Genomic DNA, 22,537 nt, shown 5'->3' on the forward strand with positions numbered 1-22,537 from the left:
CAAGAAATTACCAATTTAGTGTTGGATGGCAGCGCGGAGGGTAAAAATCATAGAGGGAGACCAAGAGATGAATTCACTAAACAGATTCAGAAGGATGTAGGTTGCAGTAGGTACGGAGAGATGAAGAAGCTTGCACAGGATAGAGTAGCATGGAGAGCTGCATCAAACCAGTCTCTGTACTGAAGACAACAACAACAACAACAACAACAACAAATATGTAACATAACTACTACAATACTTATTTACAATGAACACATTACTGCACTGAAATGCTGCAGAAGGTAGATTGTACTTGCACTTGCGCGCGCGTGCGCGTGCACACACACACACACACACACACACACACACACACACACACACAGTTGGTTCTACTGAGAAAATCATCAATGGAGTACAAGGAGTTGGCCATCAATAAATCCTTTAGGTTTCTCTTAAACTGAATTTCATAAGTTGTTATGGCTGCTGGCAAGTTATTGAAAATGTATGTTCCTGAATACTGCACACCTTTTTGTGTGTCCTCTGTACTATTTGGCCTGCTTAATTCAGCCTACTTAAATTAATATCAAAATGACATTTCTCCTTGACAAAATGAAGGTTAATTTATTGTATGTACTGTAGTATTACAAAGCTTTAGCAAGCAGGCAACAACTACAATGCTGTGTGGCCTTTCAAAATATTTTGTGTACTTTTTATGCTCCTCGTACATCTGGCGTCACAATTATATGGGTACATACTGTATTGTTAATCTTGAATAAATTATCAGAATCACTCTTCAACAAATATGCAATCTTCCAGCACTCACAAACGATGACAAACACATGCAGAGAGCAGCTCTTGCCCAACCCTGTGTTCTTTGTTTCTTCAGTAGCACATCATATCAAAGTCCCTGTGTTGTGAAATTGTTATTTTGTGTGATACTTTATGTTTTAATTAAAGAGTCTGAAATGAAAAACACATTGCAGTTACTATGTATCAGAAACTAAGTGCTGCAATGCAATTGGACTTTGGGGTACCAGCGAAAACTATTGCTTTGGAGTTAGGGGAATGAAGTACTGTTAGAAACAGGAAGAAAAATCAAGCAAGCTAGTGGAAGCAGAATAAAACTAAGGAAGACAATATACAGAGAAGTTGAGGAAGCCTTATTTTGTTGCATGAACATTTAAGAGGAAACGGTTTGTCCATCACCGGCCAGTATCACAATACTGCAATTTCAATGGCAAATAGAAGGAGAAGGTTCAGAATTTACTAATAGAAATGGATGACTGGTTCAGTGGAAAAAACGATTCAGCATTCGCTAGATTACCATAAGTGAAGAGATTTTATGTACTGACATGGAGGTTGTGCCACTGTTTAATGACTATCTTTTGAAGTTATTTGACAAGAAGGGAATTTCTGACAAACAGTTGTACAACTGTGATGAGTGTGGTTTAAATTACAAGATTCTCCCTTATGAAAATGTTTGCTTCAAAAAAGAAAGCTGTGGCATCTGGATACAAGGAAAAAAAGGAATGACTTACTGTACTGACATGTAGTAATGCAACTGGCAACCACAAGGTTAGGGTTATATTAATACGGAAATCACAGAAACCTAGAGCTTTCAAAAACCTGAAAAATAAGGAATTCCTGTCCCGACATCACACACATCAAAAGAAAGCATGGATGAACTCAGAAATCTTTAAAAGCTGTTCCCAAAATGAATTATACCAGCTGTAGAGAAATATTTGAAACATAACAATTTACTGAGGAAAGCTCTGATACTTCTTGATAATGTGCAAGCTACTTCTACAGGTTTTTGTAGTAATAGTTATAGTTTAATGATGGATTTCACTACTTAGAAAAGCTTTTTATAAATTATACTGCCACTGACAAAACTCACAGATGGGAATATCAAAGCATTATTTTGACCGCCACATGTAACTACTCTGTGTCAGCCAATGGACCAGGGGATCCTTGAAATGCTAAAGAGGAAGTATCACAACCGTCTTCTCAGTTTGCTGATATCAGTGACTGACAATGATGACCATTTTTAAACTTTATGAAGAGGGTGGTTTGCTAGATGTCAAAAGGTGGTTGGCTTAAGTGCGGGAAGAGATTGCGAGTTGGTCTTGGAAAATTCTTTTAGACCATGACAGTGGACATTTAAACTTTGTAGCCATGTGTGAAACCGAGTCAAAGATGGAGAAGATGATATTGTTTCATCACTCAAACCTGCACCAGATTGTGAGGATGTCAATGCAGAGCACATCACAGAATGGATGACAAATGATGAAGTCAATGAACTAACTAACAATGATATTGTGCAAATTTTTATGCAGGGGGGGGGGGGGGGGGAAGTAACACAAGAGGAGAAGGCAAACTTAGATGACAAGAGAAATCTCATCCAACATTCAGAAGGCTTCAAGACAACTGAGGAAGCACTTCAGTATATTAGTGAGCAGGAGGGGACAACACCAACTGATATCACCTGTTTGCACAAGAGAGGAAATATGGCGACGCAAAAGAGGGCTAAAGGAGGGAAACAATCATTTATCAAAGCCGTTCTTAAAACCTCAGATCCATAAGTTTTATCTTTTTTGTTAGGCCTGGCTTTCCACGTGTATGTAATCATACATTCATACTTTAAAATGAGATAATTTTGTTTCCTTTAGTAGTTTTTGAAGGGTGTTGTACCTATTAACAAACACTTCTAACTAGCATGTGTTATGTATAAGTCAGAAAATGTTAATGAAATTGGGTTTTGGTATAAAAAAATGTGTTTTGAATGGTAAGGCTGGGGCCAGAAGAGAGAATTTATAGAGCTACAGCCTATCCAGATTTATTGTTATCTAGCTTAACCTTCCATCACATTAGGCTGACCAGTTGAGAGTCTGCTGTACCCACAACAAGCTCTGAGAAGGAGATAGACAGACTATTTGTTGTGTTGGTTTCCAATGTGGACATCATTTAAACTGGAATACTTTCGAAGATGAGTAAGGCACATAAATGTCATCATTTGTTGCAAGCTACTTCTACAGGTTTTTGTAGTAATGGTTATAGTTTAATGATGGATTTCACTACTTAGAAAAGCTTTTTATAAATTATACTTTACTTTCAGCAGACCAATAATGTTTTTGCATAGTAGAAAACACATTAACGCTATGTTTCTCATGAAACACTGGAATCTGGCAAAGACAGCACACATAGGAGCATAACTGGACATTTTTTATTCATGTTGACATTCAATTCTTTGTTAACATCTTTTGAGATGAAGATTGATTTCATATGCAGAAAGACAACATTTCACACAATTTGCACACAAGACAATATTAGTAATATTGTACAAAATAGAAAATTATTTTGTGGCAGGCCTACACTGAACATAACAGCTCTAGTTTCATTTTAAAGTAACATATCACGTGAACAGTACTATTACTGGATTTATCAAAAAGACTCGTGATTCTAGCACATATGAAAATCAACATTATTTAATGTCAGGATTACCTGAAAGTGAAGAGGAAGAGCCAGCATTGACAATAAAAGATGGATAGATGCACGACGCAACTCAGTTTTGGATACTGACAGTGACCTATACACAGAAGAGAAATAAATTAAATTTACAACTCAGCCACATATTTTAAATAGACACTTCTTTCATCAGAAATTTTCAGTTACCTCAAAACAACATCAAAATTCATTTGGAACTATACGCATAAGACTACATTTTTGAAAGCATAAAAGGAAATACAGATGAATGGACCAAAATTAAACCTGTCAGCAAAGTAATTATTTATGTCTTTAGGAAACAACTAATGGTCAATGTTTCCTTTAAACTGGATGCTACTGAGTATTACTACACTCTATCAGTAACCTGAAGAGCAAGCAGCACTTGTGGAAGACGTAGCCTTTCCCACAAGAATGCCCTGCCGGTACCTGCCATATATAATGACTAAGACTCAGATTCCGGTCTGGCAGCGAGTTCGGCTTGCGATGATATACAAAGAGTGTGTTAAAGCAAATTTCTTGCATTAGTTATATTAGTTACTAATTTCTGTCACTAATATGTTGTTAACATATTTGGTGGAACATAAACACTCCCAGGTGTGTTGAGCATTGTGTCTGTGCCACTCCCTTAAAAAGTGTGCTGTGGATGGACTGGCATAATATTGGGAACTATCAGCAGGTGCTCCTTGGACATAGTTGGGTAGAGAAAGTCATGACCCTCCTGCATGCTCATTAGCGTAGAGACAGTCCTTAGAAAATTTGTACAAAATACAATCATCAGAATTTTTTCAAATTATTACGAGATATTTCATCACAGGCTGTTTGTGATGATAGCTTCTAGGTTAGGGATATTTTTACAAGTAATATGCCATCTACAATCAAATTATTTTATTTTACTGCTTATACTTAATGCATTTCAGAGCTAAAACTCCATCTCCAATAACTACATTGATTTTTGGATGTTACATCTGCTTCAGTTTAACATCTTCATTTGACCACAATGCCTAGCAGAGCATATGCGGAAAGAGAACACACATGAGCACAGACTCATGTGCCTCTGCCCCCCTCCCCGACACACACTAGTGCTACCATACAAGCAAAGATGATCAAAATCAGAAGTTACCGATAGTGAAAAGTAATAACTAATGGGTGAAGTAGCATGAACTCTATCCCTGTCCCAGGGAGAGAGCAGAGTTCCACACAGAATTTAAGCAAAAACCTCTATTGCTATTTAAAATCTCATTTGATAATTTAATGTTCACTACTTCCTAAGTAACACTATCCAACAGCCAGAAGTGCATGCCTCAATCTTCATGTTGTTATATTCTGTAGAACAACTGGTGCTAAGGCGATATTCGGCAGAAGAAGATGTGCTCAGCAGTCAAAAATTGGCTCTAAGCTCTATGGGACTTAACATCTGAGGTCATCAGTCCCCTAGACCTTAGAACTATTTAAACCTAACTAACCTAAGGACATCTCACAAATCCATGCCCGAGGCAGGATTCAAACCTGTGACTGTAGCGGTCGCGCGGTTCCAGACTGAAGCGCCTAGAACCAATCAGCCAACCCGGCCGGCCTGCTCAGCTGTCATAAGCATGTGTGATGCCTATGTTTAATATACAGGACCTCCACAGTGCTGATAGTCTGACCAATATATGACATATCACAACTGCAAGGAATACAATACACCTGCTTTACACAAACCGAGATCATCCTTCATGGATCCTAAAGGGCACTACTCTTACATGGTGGTTGAAAACCATGTTTCACATCACGTTTCTGCAGAACATGACAAATTTTGATGGAAATGATTACTGCACAAGGCAAAAAGGCAGTAGACTTTGATGCCACCTAATTACCATCATAACTCCCAACAGCACTGTGTATCTGATCTGTCTTTCACACCCAGCGAGGTGGTGCGGTGATTAGCACAGTGGACTCACATTCAGGAAAATGACAGTTCAAACCTGCATCTGGCCACTCTGATTTCAATTTTCCATGATTTCCCTAAATTGCTTCACGCAAATGCTGGGATGGTTCATTTGAAAGGACATGGCCAACTTCCTTCCCCATTGTTCCCAAATTTGATGGGACCAATGACCTCGCTGTTTGGTTCTCTCCTCCCCCCCCCCCCCCCCCCCCCAAAATCAACCAATCAGTCTGTCTTTCACTATAATAAATGTGACAAAAGGGGACTTCCAGACGGGCTAACTCAACTGACATACGATTGGGCTCTGCAATGACCTAGGCATGGTGAACCAAGGCACAAAGTACTCCTTCACGCTAAGCCAGATGGTGACAACTGTCAGTCTGTAGATACAAACTGGTATGAATTGGCTCCCTATAAATGGCATGTCCCAGCATGCCATCAACGTTCCTAATGGCCAGCACATCAAAGAAGGGAAGGCAGCTGCCCTTTTCCACCCCCATTTGGGTGAATTAAATTTACACACACTAAAAGCCATTTAAATTCTTACTCCCATGATGCCAAACAACAAAGGTATCATAAAGTACTATTTTTTATTTTTGACACTATCACTTTTTCATGATACAATTATAATCAACTTTGGCCTTCAAATGCCATGTTCAGATGCTATGGGCAGCATTTGATGCACAAGTGTTTATGCATTGTCAATTATCCTTCTGATCATCATAAGAAATCCACTGATTTTTGGATGCAACTCAACAGAATAATTGAGAATGGATGAACATTTGTTCATCAAATGCTGCCCATAGCAGCCTTTGAATGCTGAAACCGGTTATAATTGCATCATAAAAAAGCAAAAGTGTCCAAAATAAAGAAGTAATACCTTACAATAAGTCAATCACTGCCTCCGCAAACAGAATGTCGTTTTTTCCAAAAAGTTCCTCAAAATCTTCCATAAACAGTACCATAATCTCATCAGTCTGTTCACAGTTCTGGTCACTGTATAAAAAGTGGAAGTCAACTCATGTCAAAACAGGTTTATCAATTCAATGTCAAACATAACGTCAGTTAATGGTAATGGAATAGACAGAGGAACACGAGTGGAGTGAGTGAGTGAGAGAGAGAGAGAGAGAGAGAGAGAGAGAGAGCTCTGATTGATGTGAGAAATTCACTGAGTTCTTAATGTGATGCACATGCTGATCTAACAGTAGACTCAATAGAGTAGCAAGGTTTTTAGCTACATGGTATGTTGAAACACCAATAGACCTACAAGAAACCCCTTCCTTGTAGACCTTTGGAAGGCCATATGATCTAGAGGGTACAGCACAACCCGAATTAAGACTCTTGATAGTGTCCTCCAACAAGGAACTTTTCTTCAGGAGGATATTAGTTTTTTCTCAACATTTTTTGTCGGGTCGGCACTCATTCTGATATATGCTGAATCATATAGTACAAGCTGAACCTTTTAACTGTAATCCTGTTTGTCCAACACAACTGTAATAGTTCCCTTGGTCACAAGTAAGTTAACAATATCAGGATCCACTCTCAGTGCACGAAAAGCACCCATACAGTTTCTGTTACATTACTCTTAGGCGATCTTGCCCCAGTCAGTACACGACATGCTTCTCTGCTAACCACCTCAGCAGCATCAGGTGGTAGTTTAGAAACAACCTGTTTGACAGAACTTATAAAATCAATAACTGGTAAATGCTTGCACATCAGTGCAAAGTTCAAATTTAACAGAACACTGAGCCATGGAAATGTTCAAAATTTTGCTGAATGCCAGGCCATTACAGAATGTAATTTCTAGCCGGATTACAATTAGGAGGCACCATCTGGCCAATGCCAAAAAATGATGAAACTTTCAAAGTAATCATTAAATTAAGTCAAAATAATTCCTTGGAAAAATAAAATCCAACTATTGGTGAGTGTAATAGATCCTTTCCTAAACAAGAGCTAAAACAGCTAATTTTTGATATGATTAATGGCAGGAGACTTAATATGATGAACAATTTTGCCAAACATTGGAACAACATTATGGTCTCTGCACCATTACAAGAACAATAATGCACATTGCAACCTCACTCTACTACCATGAAGTTTACCCAAACTACTCCAGCAATGATACAGTCCCTCTCTGTAAAGATAAACTTGTGTTCTTCTTGGCATATAAAATGTTCAAATAACTTAGAGGAGTGCAGCTGGGTGACATCCTCGACAACTGCCAATATTTCGAAGGTGCACACCCTGTCATTTTCAAGGCACAGTTAATGAAAATAACAAGATTGCACACAAGTCAACAGCCTTTTTGCCTTTTGTAGGAAGCATTTCCAACAAAACAAACTTTTTCTGGTCATATTCTGTGGAAATATAATGTGAAACATGTTCTTCAAGCACCATTTAAGATTATAGCCCTTTTAGGAACCATAAAGGATGATCTTGGTTTGAAGGTGGCTATCGTGTTCCTTTCAGCTGTGTCATGTCATATACTGGTCAGACCGTCAGGACATTGAAGGACCAGTGTACTGAACGTAAGCGTCCCACACGCATACAACAGCTGAGTAAATCTGCTATTGCTAAACATTGCCTTGGCACCAGTTACACTATGGAATGTAACAACATGGAGATACTGGCATGCACTTCCAGCTATTTCCATTGTTTTATTAAGGAAATAGATGAAATTAAATTAGTAAGTATACTTGTAAACAGAGATGGAGGTTTTTGCTTAAGTGCTATCCAGAATCCTGCTCTTCCCCTCATCAAACAACAGAGGATCAGTGTTGCAACTGTGCCTTCAAAACGATATGTCGAAACATCGGTGGTTCGGTTGTTGAAGACATTCTCATAAGTTAACTGATACCCAAACTTGTTTATTTAATACAATATACAAACACCAGAGATAATAAATCAAACAACAGAAAATCTGGGAGAGAATAACAACAATATGAAATGTATATGTCGTTACTCACCACAAAGAGGGGGTGTTTAGCAGCAGACAGGAAACTAAAAGAAGACTGTTAGGTATTATTCTAATATCTATGTCATAATTTCCAACACATTTTCTTTCAATTGCCTGTTTGCCACACAATATCTGCTCTATGCCATGAAAAGGAATGCAATGATTTATTTACTGTGTATTTTATGAGTAAATCTGCAGCTTCTTTTAATAGAAAACAGTGATATCCAGCCCACATTTACATAGTGTTCTAAAAATTAATTTCAGAGAATGGAATTTGTATTTTCAAAAATGTGGATAGCTTGGTCACTCACTTAAGTTTGAGATCCTTATCTGGGAGAACAACTTCCAATGCATCAGTGACATATGGAAGCAACACCTGCACACCGTCCAAATCCAGTCGAAAAAGGTCTGACGAGTTAAGGAGGATGCTGGCAAGGGATTCACCACACTCACGATTCTAGAAAGAAAAATATCAGCTGCAAGGTAGTTGAAATGTAATTAACACTGTATATGGTGTGTAAATCCAATGTGCAGACACTTGTGTACAGTACATTTACCAAATGCATTTCTCACTTATTGACAAATCATCATCAATGCTCTGAAATACATGTGCACTTGTAACCACAATTATATGTACAATTAACTGGAAAAGATATTTACAACTATTACAACGCACATTTTAAACATTAAACATTTGTGAACTTCATACAGTTAACTTCTGTTTTACTCCAAATATTTTTTCCTTCTGTTTTACATTGATAGCTGTATTTTTTGTACATCTTCATTTCACATATTTTCTCTCTGCATGTTTCCAGTTTTTCTTTCTCTGAAACTGTGTGTGTACGAGAGTAAATGGATCACCTGTATCATTCCTAAGTTTGATCGCCAGCAATTTCTTATTGTTAGTTTTCCCTATTATTCATTATACGATTCTGCCCTGCTATGGTTTCATATGTGCAGTAATTTACATGAAATAACTGGATACAAGTGTTGTGGAGTCACTTTCGATTTTTCCTTTTTTAATTGTGTGTTTGAATTTCAGTTATTTTGGTAGTAATCAAAAGCAGGGGGAAAGTTTTAATATTTCTAACATTTGATGTTGTTAACAAGTTTCTCTACATTATTCTCAAGCACCAAAGACTGCAATTACGACATTCAAGTTAGCATATACTTATACGGTGAAGCCTGTCTCTGTGGAGTTTTGAAATCTTTGTATAGTTGGAGATTGATTTTAGTTTTGCAGTCTACTTGTATGTTTCATTACTGTAACACTTTTGTGACCATTGGGGCATGTGTGCCATTGTACAAATTTATTTACCTGACTTCACACATATCAACTGTTTGGAGCCAAAAGGCTCAGCGTTTGGCACCTAATGTGTGATATGTCACTTAATTGTTGCAGTTGTCACTGTGTGCCTTGTGTTTTGGTGAATTTATGTAATTTTTTTTTCCTGTCTGCAATAGATAAGCTCAGTAAAGGTATTCGTTGTCATTTTTACATTGTTTGCTAGAAATATACAGATTTGTGCCAATATTTACCGATAAAATACTTTTATATTTGTTTAATGGTTTTTTCCTTAGGGCCAGTGTATGTAGAGAATTTCCATTTGTGCCTTTTGTTCATATTTGTGTCTAAATACCAACACTTACATATTTTATTCAGAGCTGTAATTTTATTCTATTATTATTATTATTATTATTATTACTGATTTAAGCACACTAACGAACACTTATGACTAGTTGTTCTTCGATGCTCTCTTCCGTTCCCAATATCTCTTGAGCCCTATTGATAATTTCTCCTACCTCTCCTGTGAAAGGGGCTTCCAACATTTAGGGACTCTAGGTGGTGGGGTCCAAGACTCTACTATAGCACAAAATTTGGAATGATCTTCTATCTCAAGATCTGAGATCCCATCCGAATCCAAGTCCTTTAGTACTTCATTAAGCCACAGGCTTCCAGTCTTGTAGCTTTTAACCAATGAGAAGACTTCTTGGTAAGCCTATTGTTGTTCATTCATTGTAGGTGCCCATATAACTTGAGCCTCGTAGATCACATACTAGTGTTGGTTGATTCTAATTGTGATACAGCTCAGAATTAGACTTCAATCAGTAGGTTCCACCTGGGAGCAATCCCAGGCCACAAATTTGTGAAACATGGCAAAAAACAGTGTTTGTTAAGTTAATTTACCAAGAACCCACAGTTGATTCAATTAAAATGATTTATTTTATTTCCCTTGATTTGTTATGAAACCAAAAACTCCACAAACACCTGGTTTGTTTTTTGGGTTTAATACTGCCTTGTCCTTCTCTTTATATTTCTCCCAATTGAAAGCTGCCTTATAGGAGCAAGATGAAAAGAAAGTTGGTGACATTAACATGGTTCCACATGATGAAACTGTTTACTATTGCAGCGTTTACAAGAAAATAAAAAAGATGATGCCTCAATTTGACTGACCTACTGCCAATTGCATATCTTTCTCTCCACTGCTCAAATGGGTCTACAGCTCCCATTACAGCTGTGTACTTTGCTGTGGATGCAGGTAGGATATAGCTGAGATTATTCAGTCTCTACTTTTTCTTGCAAAGAACATTGCATATTTCAGGTGGTGAGCGGTTGATAAAACTGTAACTGGATTGACATCTTGCCATTTTACAGCAGATACACACACTTTTGTATACATGATGATGTACATTTACACACAGCTTGAAAATATTTTCCAGATAGGAACACAAGGAGGCAATGGAGACACTGCAGTACATGAAAACAAGAGATAAGGACTAATTTCATATGTAGCTACTGCAAAGTACCATCATCCATTCTGCCATGTTTTGATAAATTTCATAAAAATGTTTGCCATAATACTGGTTCTTATTTTTTTTTTTTTTTCTTTTTACAGATCCTAATTCCTAGTAAAACTACTATTTTAATGGGATGTACATGTCCCGCTGGACTAAGGAGGATCAAATTTAGGGAATCCAGTGGGACATATAAGTGCAACTCAAAATAATTATAAAACTATAAACAACAATCGAAATTTACAAACATGGCCTGATTCAGTATCCATTCCAACATCAGGAAACCAATGTTTACAGTAATTTGTGAAATTTTAAGTAATTTGGTCATGAAAGGGTTAAAAAGTTTCAACCTTACATGTCAGTTTGTGAATATAAGTCAACATGTACCATTTTTTTCCAAAGTTTTTTTTCATTATCTGTAAGTGTAGTACCTATGTATGTCATTTGCATTAGTCCTAATTAAGGATTAGTGTCTTCATTTTGGCTGTATTTATACTGACTTCCTCCTGTACATGCTTTCCAATCTTGCTATTCAGTTTGTGGATTAAATGACTATAATATTTTTATAAGTGAAATATAAACTATGGAAAGAGTAAAAACAAGTTTGCCACATAATGGAAGCACTGAGCAGTAGACAAATAAACGTACAAGAATTCAAGCTCAGCTATGACACCCATCCACATGAAGCTTAAGTTGGACTAATACTCCAATTTTTGTTATTGTAAGTTATGTCCACTTGTACACACCGTGGAGATTGCTTTTTCAACACCACAAAAAATTATGCCATATCTAACAACTGATGCTAAATTAAGTTTTCATTGCATAAAGATATGGTTTAATCACTTTACTAAGCAATCCATGTGATCAGTCAATGACAAGTTCTTGTTCATAGTAATTCCAAGAAACTGAACAGAATCTGCAGTGATCATAATATAATTGTGATATATACTAGCAGTTTGCATTCCTGAAATGTGAAATTTGTGATTTTGTAAGATTCAATTTCATAGCATTATCATTTAACCAAATTTTAAGTTCCTGAAGAGTTTGTTTTATATTCTGTGCTTTTTTTGCTTGTTTTTACAGTAACTTACTGTTGTTGAGTCATCTGCATACAAAAATGTTTTTGAGGATATATTACACAACATGTTGTTTAGGTTCTAATATGGACTCCTGGGGCAAGCCTACTTGTATCTCCATTGAATTAGAACATACTCTTTCACCTTTTTGTTGAATAAATACCCTCTGTTTTCAATTCTCAGATGGGATGAGAACCAGCTTAAAGATTTTTCAGGAAAGTCTTGGACAGCCATTTTGCGAAGCAGCAGTTTACAACAACAAGAGGTATATGACACACTGGTGGATAAAGAAGTCCCCCAGACTACTTCACATTTTATGGGCATCAGAAAAATTGCTTCTTCAAATAGCTAATACAACTACCTGCATACCTTTAGGTTGCAAGCCTAGTGTCGAACTTCCCGTATCTCTTGGAATTCAGTAGTGGTTCATCTACAATGAATATGCCTCACTACATGTCATGCCCACTGCCATTTCATTTTGAGTGTGATAAACTGATACTATAGTGTTCACCTTTAGCATGTCACTGCAGAAATCACATGCTCGGCTAAGTAAAAAAATCTATGAAATTCGCACATTTCTTTACATAATAAGCAGATTTATGAATTTTTTTTGTGTGAGACCACTCTTGTCCATATCGTGTGCCTATTAGAAATTCTAAATTTTAATATCTTACTGTTCACTTCATTTTCATATAATCTCTCACAGATTGTATTAATACTCATTTGTACTGTGTATTTTCGAACATCTGCAAGTGCCACAGAAAATCTCATACCATGTCATAAATCTGTGCTTTTCAGAAACTTTCGGCAACAGTGTTGAAGTTTAAAAACAATTGTTCCCTAATTTCACGGTATATTTATGTGAAAAGGTAGAGACTCTTTGTAAGTTATTTCATAGCAAATTGGTGTTTGTGATTTAGTTACTATAGTATGTATTATAACTAATGTCATGTTACAATTAATTACCCTTTATATTTATTATATGCATGGATCAGAAATTAATGCTATTTTCGAGTCTGCTAATAACTACAACCACAAAGAAAGTTTCAGGAAATTTTAACTTTTATTCAAGATTTTTATCTTGCTTTAACAGAAATCTCATTTTTTGTACTAACTGCTTCATTTCTTACAAGGAATTAGCAATGCTTTTAGCTTAGCAGATCCAGAAATTAAGAGAAAATCAGCAGTTTTATTTGAAAGTTATTTGTTTATGTTCTGTAAGACATTGCACCAGTTGCAATGCTGCCCCATTGTGAATGCTGTTCTTGAACATGGGGTGACTCATTTCAAGCAGCTGTAAATTGTCCTGACTAGTGTCAAACTATTGGAAGTTGCTGTGAATGGGTGCGTTGGGAGAACTCCCAAGAGTCATGTACCAGAGATACCAAAGCTACCTCAATTACTATCCTCCTCTGTGGAACCCGTCTCCACTACGGGAAGTATGGGATCTAACATGACTCGTCCACTTGACTGTGACTGGCATGTCCGTAGTAGGGCCGGTTTTGAGCGCGAGTACTCGCGTCTGCTCAGGCACGTGCTCGCAAGCAGGTGCAAGGTCACGGAGTAGGGAGGGAGGGGAAATGCGCGCGCACGTATGAATAGGACCACAGCGTGCCTATTGAATTCGCGCCGATTGTGTAATGTTAAAAGTACTATGATCAGCTCTAACAGTCACTTCACTGGTTAAGAATCATGTCAAGTCGCCGTTGTGTAACCCCAACCATGCTTTCGCAGTTCAACCCCCATTGGGAGGAATTGTATCTGTTTACAGAAAAAGATGGTGTTGCAAAATGTTTAGTATGTCACAATACGCTGAATTCTTTAAGGAAATTTAATTTGCAGTGACATTATATGTCGTACCACATGAAAGACTACGTAAGTGGAAAATGTGATGGACCAGATTGTGCACAGGAAGTTATTAAACTTAAAAGGAAGCTATCCAAAGAAGATCTGGATGACGAAGAAAAATTAACTGAGGCAGCTCTCAGACTGAGCTACAAAATTGCTTTGTTTTTAGCAAAATCCCTGCACTCCTTCACTGATGGCGATTTAATAAAAGATGTTTGGTAGTTGCAGCGTAACATTTGTGTCCATCTCAAGTTGAACAGTTTTGGATTGTGCCATTATCTGACATGACCATTATGCGTCGCATAAAGGACATGGCAGACGACGTCCAGAGCCAGCTTGCAAATATCTATAAAGATTTTATGGTGTATTCTCTAGCTCTGGATGAAAGTGTTGATATCACTGGAACAGCGCAGCTTTCCATATTTATTAGAGGTGTTAATAGAGATCTTCAGGTGAGGAAGGAGCTCCTCGATGTAGTAGCCATGAAGAACACTACAACCGGAGGTGATACTTTAAGTAGTGTTGAAGAAAGTGTTGAAAATATAGGATTGTTGTGGAATTCTTTAGTTTCAGTGTCTACAGACGGTGCACCAGTGATGACAAGGAAAAAAATTAGGTTTTGTTGCGCTGTTGAAGGAGAAAATGCAAAAACTGACCATGCCGAATGAAATAAGGGGCGTTCACTGTGTGATCCACCAGGAAAACTTATGTGCAAAGAGCATCACTCTAAAAAATGTGATGAGTGTTGTTGTTCGTACAACCAATTATATAAGGAAGCATGGGCTACAACACAGACAATTTAAAAGCTTTCTTGAGGATGTAGAAAGCAAGTATGGCAGCCTGCCTTATCACAGCGGGGTCCGCTGGCTTAGTCGTGGCGAATTATTAAATTGAATTTTTGCCTATTAGATGAGATAAATATGTTCAAGGAAATAAATAACATGTGTGTTCCTGAATTGAAAGAGCCTTCATGGAAATGTGATCTCGCATTCTTAGCAGATTTAACTACCCATCTGAATGCTTTGAGCATTTCACTACAAGGTAAAGATCTGCTAATTACTCATTTCATAAATCGAATACGAGCTTTTAAAATGAAATTGACACTTTGGGTGAGTCAGCTGGAAGCATGAAATCTAGCTCATTTTCCTAAATTATCATCCATGCAAGATGTTCACAAAGACTGTGAACGTTATTCACTTAGTTTAGTTGCCCTTAAGGAAGAATTTGATCAACGCTTTCAAGATCTGACAGCACTAGACAGTGATTCTGATCTGTTCTCCTCTCCATATTCAGTGAATATTGAAGAGATTCGTCCTGAGCTGCAACTAGAAATTATTGACCTGCAGTGTGACAGAGAATACAGAGACAAATTTCAGAACAAGAAAAACATTTTGGAATTTTACAGACACTTCCCTCAAGATAGATTTCCTCATTTGCACAAACTGGGGGCTACAATAATATCAATGTTCGGTTCCATGTATGTTTGTGAATAACTGTTATCTGCAATGAAATGTAACAAGACGCGCCTGAGAAACGCATTGTCTGATCGAAATTTAAACTGCACGCTGCGCCTACGATGCACAAGGACAATTACTCCGAACATAGACGCAATTGTAAAGGGCAAAAAGTACAAGATAACAGAGAATCCCACACTTCAGTGACACCTTTTATTGTGTAACAGTTCACAAATTAATACGAGTGTAGAGGCATACACTAAGCTAATAAAATTATGTGGCACATGTACATTCTCCTTTATTTGTTTCATTTGTCACAGTAATAATTCGTGAGTGATATCCCTGTAGGTGGTTGCGGATTTACATTGACTGGTGGCAGCTGTTGTGTGCCCCACGTGACTTTCCCCACTCTCCGCTCTGGTCCGGTAGTGGGGATAGCATGCTCGCGCTGCTCCGTGCTCGCGCCTTGCTACTCACAGCTTGCTCCACGAGCACGTATGTTATGAAGCCCTGGGCTAGGTGCACTGGAAGTTCAAACATTAAGTGATTGATGGTACCACTTAGGGAAATTGCAGCAAGCCATGGGAAATAACAGTAGGTGCACTCAGCATGCATGCCTGGGTCCTCATTCAATATGTGTAAGTGGCCATTGCTGCAGCTTTTGAGAAAACCACGGTGCAACCAATTGAAGATTGTGGCACACACTGGAACAAATGATGCCTGTTGGCTAGGCTCTGAGGTCATACTTGGATCAATTCACCAACTGTCAGAGAGGTTGAAGAAGACCAGCTTTATGTAATCTCAACAAAGCTCACAATTTGCAGCGTTGTCCCCACAACATAACATGACCCCCTGGTTCTCAGTCAAGTGGAAGAACTGACCCAGCGACTTTAAAGGTTCTGTGACAAGCTAGGCTGTGACTTCTTGGATGTGCACCAAGTGTTGAGAACTGTAGGGTCCCCCTAAATGAGTCAGGCACGACACATCAGAGGTTGCTACAAAGGTAATTGGTTGTGTGTGGCATGGACATTGGGTGGTATATATTTTCCAGCCTAGGTGACTTCACCAAGTCAAGATAATGATAACTATAGGAGACATTAAAGGGCCCATGTGATCAGTATAAGATCTGAAGAAATGCTCCCCACAGCCCACAGGTGACAGTCTTGAGATCCTAAACATTTGCAGAGCTTGAAGCACCACTAAAAAACTGTGGAACTGACATTACGACAGGTACAGAAACCTGGTTAAAATTCAAAATTTATAGTGGTGAGATTTTTGGGAACATTTAAGCATACATCAAAAGGACAGGCTAATGGTAAATGGAGACGGTGTATTTGTCACAGTAGGTAAGAAACTCAAATACACCAAGACAAAAATTGAAACTGTTTGTAAGACTGCCTACAGAAGACTCCGTATCAAGAGTGTGCATGAACTTCAGCTCCAGCTATTGACCAACAGAATCACCCCCAGCTGTAATTGAAAATTTTGGAAAAACCTAAGTTCAGTACAGGTAGTACATAAATTCCCCAATCATACTGTCATCATTGGAAGAGACTTTAATATTCCAACAATCCATTGGGAAAATTACCATTTTGTAAGTCATGGGTGTGACAAGATGTCACACAAAAACATAACCAAATGCGTTCTCTGAGAGCTACCTAGAACAGGTTGTTCAGATGCCCCATCAAGAGAGAAATATGATGAATCTAATGGCAATACATGAATCTGACCTCTTTGAGGATGTCTACATCGAAACAGGTATCAGTGACCAAGAGGCAGTTGCAAAAATAATGATTACCAAAATATGAAGGGCAAGTACAACAAGTAAAAAGATTTATATGTTCAGTAAACTAGACAAAAAGCCAGTAGAGCCCTGACTCAATAAGAAACTAAAAAAAAATACCTCTGATAAGAGGATGTAGTAGTATTCTGGCTCAGATTTGAAGAATAGTTCATAATGCACTTGAGAGTAAGTAACTATTAGAAAAGCTCATGATGGGAGGGACTTCCCATGATATTCAGTAACTGCACAGAAACTTCTAAGGAAATAGGCTCTTGTATAAGGTAAAGGCAGGACAGATGCTGCACATGTTTTCAAATTAATTTTTATCAATATATAAACACTTAAATCACAATAAAATTAGGCAAGATTGATGGTTTGAACATTGTATTTTATAATAGATAACATCGCATTACAAAAAACTTTATAACAGAGTAACATTCTTATGATGCACAAAGGCTTGTAAATTTCAATTAATTAGAAGGGAGGGACAGATGGCCAATGGCAAAATACTTTGAAAATGAAATTACTTTGATTTTTGTTTTTTAAGTTTATTTTTAAGATATCCACACAAACGACACATGTTCTCATGGAGAGTGCATGATTCATGAAGCCACCTAGAACATCCTACACATTGAATCCAGTAAGAGGTAGACATTGTTTCTTGATAAAGTTCAAGGCACTCTACACATTCATTTTCTTCGAAATTTAATTCATTGGAGGAACTATCATGTGGGGAAATATCATCATCATCATCTTCTTCTTCTTCTTCTGAAACTGAGTCTTCAAACAGATGCCTCTTTGACGGTTTTTTCCCCTCTGGTTTTGGGGATTTGATTTCTTTTAGCTGCTACATTTTTGTGGGCAAGAGCTTTTCCTTTCTTGTTTCTATCAATGATTTCCTTTCTTTTCGTTGCTATAAAATTGCCGGATGTTATATTTGTTGCTGATTGTTTTCTTTTGGATTGATTTCTCTGAGGCAGTATAGGAACAAGTGAAATCTTTTCCAGCAACTTTGATGGAGTCTCTCCATAAGGTGTCACTAACTTGTCATTTAAACAGCAGCTGCCTTGATCAGTTGGTCGATGAGTAGCCAAAGTTCTCTTAACACATTTGTTTCAGACCTTGATCATTGATGGTTCATCTGGAGTCAGATCATTTGAGACATCTGCAGCAGTTGGCAGATTGGTATTATTAATGTCTGAATGAAGGCATGGTTTGGAATTACTCCTTTGTCAAGCGGGATAATTCCAGTAGCTGTAAATCCGGGTACACCAATCTGGACAGTGGAAGCATGAGTCCACGCTTTGAAGAGCAACTCTGCAAATTGCTGCCTTGTAATTCTTCTGTCTTTGCTTGCACTACCTACAATCCATGAATAATAAGCCTCTTTAAAGTAGGATTTCAGCGGCTTGAAAAATGATCGGTCTAGTGGCTGTAAAAAGTGTCTCGCGAGGCTAGGCAAACAAATTATCGACACTTCATTTTCAATAGCTATATCCAAAAGGGTGACACAATTCATATGAGAGGCATGACCATCTAACAGAAGCAGAGCAGGGCCAGGCAACTTTCTAAGAAGGAAATGGTTTATGAACCAATCCATGAAAATATCACTGTTGACATTAGTGGATTCTCTCCTCATAACGACAACTGATCCTGGAGGCATGTTGTCTTCAGCATTTTGTTTTTTATTCACTCCTTTGTAAATGCAATAAGGTGGTAAAAAATTTTCCTTGCCATTACAGCATGCAATAACTGTTATTGTCTCTCCTCTTTCAGCAGAAGTAATGGCATGGACATCTCTGCTTCCTTTTGCTGCGACAACATTTCCATGCTCATTGTTTAATTGTACACCAGTTTTGTCTAAGTTGTAGATACTACCTGGTTTATCCAAAAGCCCATTTTCGGTCAACGTTTGTGTTAACAGATCAAAGTAAGAATTGACTTCATCTCTGTTCATTCCAATCGCTCTGGCTACAAAAAGCCCTTGCACTTTTCTGATGCTTAAGCCCTCATTATATTCTAAAAATGAGAGAAACCAATCTTTCTCTGCAAGTTTCTTTTCCTTGTTGATTTGTTTTTCAGTCCAATCTGATCAGCTAAATTGAAAGCTATTTGCCTGATGTCTGACGGTTTGGGAGCAAAGCCACATGATTGCAATTTCTTTATATGGGCAGCTAATTTCCTTTCTGCATCTTCACCCAAGTATGATGATGGTCCACACCCTGCTGTCTTGAAATTGTGTGTAGCAAGTCTTCTCCTTAATGTTCGTTCTGGTATATTTTTCATTTGAGCTGCTTCCCTTTTAGCATAACCTTCCTCTTTCACTAGTTTCACTGCCTCTAATAGATCTTCTGCAGTCCATTTTCCCCTGTCTGTTGTCCTAATGTGTTTTCTTGGCATTTTTCTGTAAAGTAAAAACGTATGGACTCCTGTTAGCATAGCAAGCATTGCGGCATATGTCCCACAGTATTGGTGCGCCATCTGTCCGTTTTCGTAGGGACAGATGCCGCACCCCCATTTTCACCAAAAATGTTATCGAAAGAAGCCATTACTCGACCGACATAACCTATAATGTTTCTACTACACAATCTAAATACAAGTTATAAGCTACTAGGTGTGTATCTACTAGTACATACTATTAAAAAGGAATTGTGAAAAATTTCCTTGACTTATCTTGGCCTCAAAATGCTATTTTCTTACATTTCTCCTCTATTTTCCACACCTGAAGAATAAAAACTTGAGAATAATCTGATCTCAACAGCGCTTACAACAACAATGAACATCGCATGCACAATGTCTGCTGATGAATTTCTTGGAAGAGAGGCGTCTGTCCTCCCCCATCATCTGACCTACTTTTACCTAGGTGTGAAACAAAGCATATGGCTATAGACAGAGAGATGCTGAATGAAATGTGTTTGCCTCTGAAGAGGGAAATGCATGACACCTTCAGCAACTACCATTGCAGAATATTATCAAAGGATCTGTCACAAAACCCAGAGAACTTCTGGTCATATGTAAAGCCTTTCAGCACTACCAAAGTTAATGTTCAGACACTCACGGATAAAACTGGGACTGAAACTGTGAGTAGCAAAGCAAAAAGTGGAAACACAACTTGGTTTACAACTGTTTCTTTACAAATCAAAATCCTGGGGTATAGCTCCAGTTTAATTATTGCTGCACTGCAAAGATGATTTATATAGACATTATTGTCATTAGTGTTGAGAAACAACTGAAACGGCTTAAGTTGAACAAAGCTCTTGGGCCCAACTGAATTTCTAATGGATTCTACACTGAACTTTTGGTTGAGTTAGCCCCTCTTTCAACTATAATCTACTGCAGATCCCTCGAACAAAAAATAGTGACAAGTAGTTGGAAGAAAGCTCAGGTCTACAAGAAGGGTAGCAAAAGCAATCCACAAAACTCCATTTATTGTTGAGCCTTAGAACATATTGTGAGTGCAAACGTAATGATGTATCTCAAACAGAATGACCTCCTCCATGCCAAATACCACAGATGATGGAAACATTGATCACGTGAAACCCAATTCACACTTTCCTCACATGTCATGAAAGTCATGAATCATGGGAGCCAGGCAGATGCAGTATTTCATGATTTGCAAAAAGCATTTGACTCTGTACCACTAATATGCTTATTTTCTAAAGTACTACTGTATGGTGTATCTTGTGAAGTTTGTGACTGGACTGAGGCTTTTTTGGTAGGGATGATGCTGTATGTTATCTTGGAGTTATCAACATATGTAGAAGTAAATTTTGGTACGCCCCAGGGAATTGTGTTGGGATCCTTACTGGTTATGTTACATACTGGTGACCTTGCAGTCAATATTAATTGTAACCTCAGAGTTTTCACAGATGATGCACTTGAAAAACTGTCTGAAAAAAGATGTACAAATATTCAGTGAGATCTTAATAAGATTTCAAAGTGGTGCAAAGATTGTAAATTTGCTTTAAGCGTTCAAACGTGTAAAATTGTGCACTTTAAAAAAATAAAAAAGAATGGAGTATTCTATTAGTACAATATCAGTGAGTAACATTTGAAATCAGTCAACTCGTACATATACCTAGGTGTAACACTTTGTAAGGATATGAAACAGAATTATCACAAAGGTTCAGTCACAAGTAAAGCAAGTGCCAGACTTCAGTTTACTAGTAAGGAAATGCAATCAGACTACAAAGGAGACTGCTTACAAATCACCTACATTACCTATCCTAGAATACTGCTCAAGTCATGGGACCCGTACCAAACAGGACTAACTAGGGAGGGTATACTGAATGCATACAGAGAAGGGCAGGCACTTATGGGGAGCATGTCTCAGAGATGCTGAATCAACTGAACTGGCACTATCTGAAGATACACACAAACTATCCCACATAAGCCTACTTGCAAAATTTCAAGAACCTCCTTTAAGTATTACTCCAGGAATATACTAGAACCCCCTACGTACCGCTCCTGTAGGAATTAGGTAATTGTAGCACATTATTTCAATTTGTGGAGGTGTGAAATTGAGTTTTTCATTACACAGTGCAACCTAGGCATTAGTAAACAAACAAAAGAAGTTTTGTAACAAAATCTGTATGAGAGAAAAAAAATTACTGAGTATTCTCAGTACTGATCTTCAAATGGAGCCATGAATAGCATAAGCAAGATGTTTAAATAAAATATATAACATTTCACTGAGAAACTACACCATTACACTTGTCAGGTAACTTAGCTATCAATATCTCATGAACAGGGGCACTTGTAAAATTTTTAATGACTATTTAGGCTACCAAACAGAGTGTGCTATTTAACAAACACAATGCGTGTTGTGAGGCTTTTCCAGCGTATAAGCTGCTTCCAAGGTTCTGGGCTGTACTGCTGGATCCAATTGCTGAAGGTCCGCTGTATTTCATCCACATCTACATCTACACGCATACTCTGCAAATCACACTCAAGTGCTTGGCAGAACATTCATTGAACCACATTCACAATGATTCTCTATTATTCCAATTTCGAATAGCATCGGGAAAAAATGAACATCTATATCTTTCCACGCAAGATCCAATTTCCTCATATTTTATTACCTAGGTAGGTCGGTGTCAACAAAATATTTTCACATTCAAAGGAGAAAGTTGGTGATTGAAATTTTGTGAGAAGATTCCACAGCAGCAAACAATGCCTTTCTCTTAATGATGTCCACACCAAAACCTGTGTCAT

The 22,537-nt window shown here is 37.8% G+C and overlaps 1 protein-coding gene across 6 annotated transcripts in view; it reads right to left on the reverse strand.

Annotated features, from left to right (window-relative positions):
* The window catches only part of LOC126091976 (ral GTPase-activating protein subunit beta), a 401,079-nt gene that overhangs the window by 230,981 nt on the left and 147,561 nt on the right, over positions 1–22,537 (reverse strand). For all 6 annotated transcript variants that reach the window (XM_049907338.1, XM_049907336.1, XM_049907335.1 and 3 more), the window contains 2 exons: positions 8,678–8,823; positions 3,481–3,565 (listed from right to left, as the gene is read on the reverse strand). In XM_049907338.1, the coding sequence (XP_049763295.1) occupies positions 3,481–3,565; positions 8,678–8,823 (231 nt within the window). The remainder of the gene's footprint in view (positions 1–3,480; positions 3,566–8,677; positions 8,824–22,537) is intronic.

Source organism: Schistocerca cancellata, chromosome 7 (genome assembly GCF_023864275.1).
Source record: "Schistocerca cancellata isolate TAMUIC-IGC-003103 chromosome 7, iqSchCanc2.1, whole genome shotgun sequence".
NCBI classification, from domain to species: Eukaryota; Metazoa; Arthropoda; class Insecta; order Orthoptera; family Acrididae; genus Schistocerca; species Schistocerca cancellata.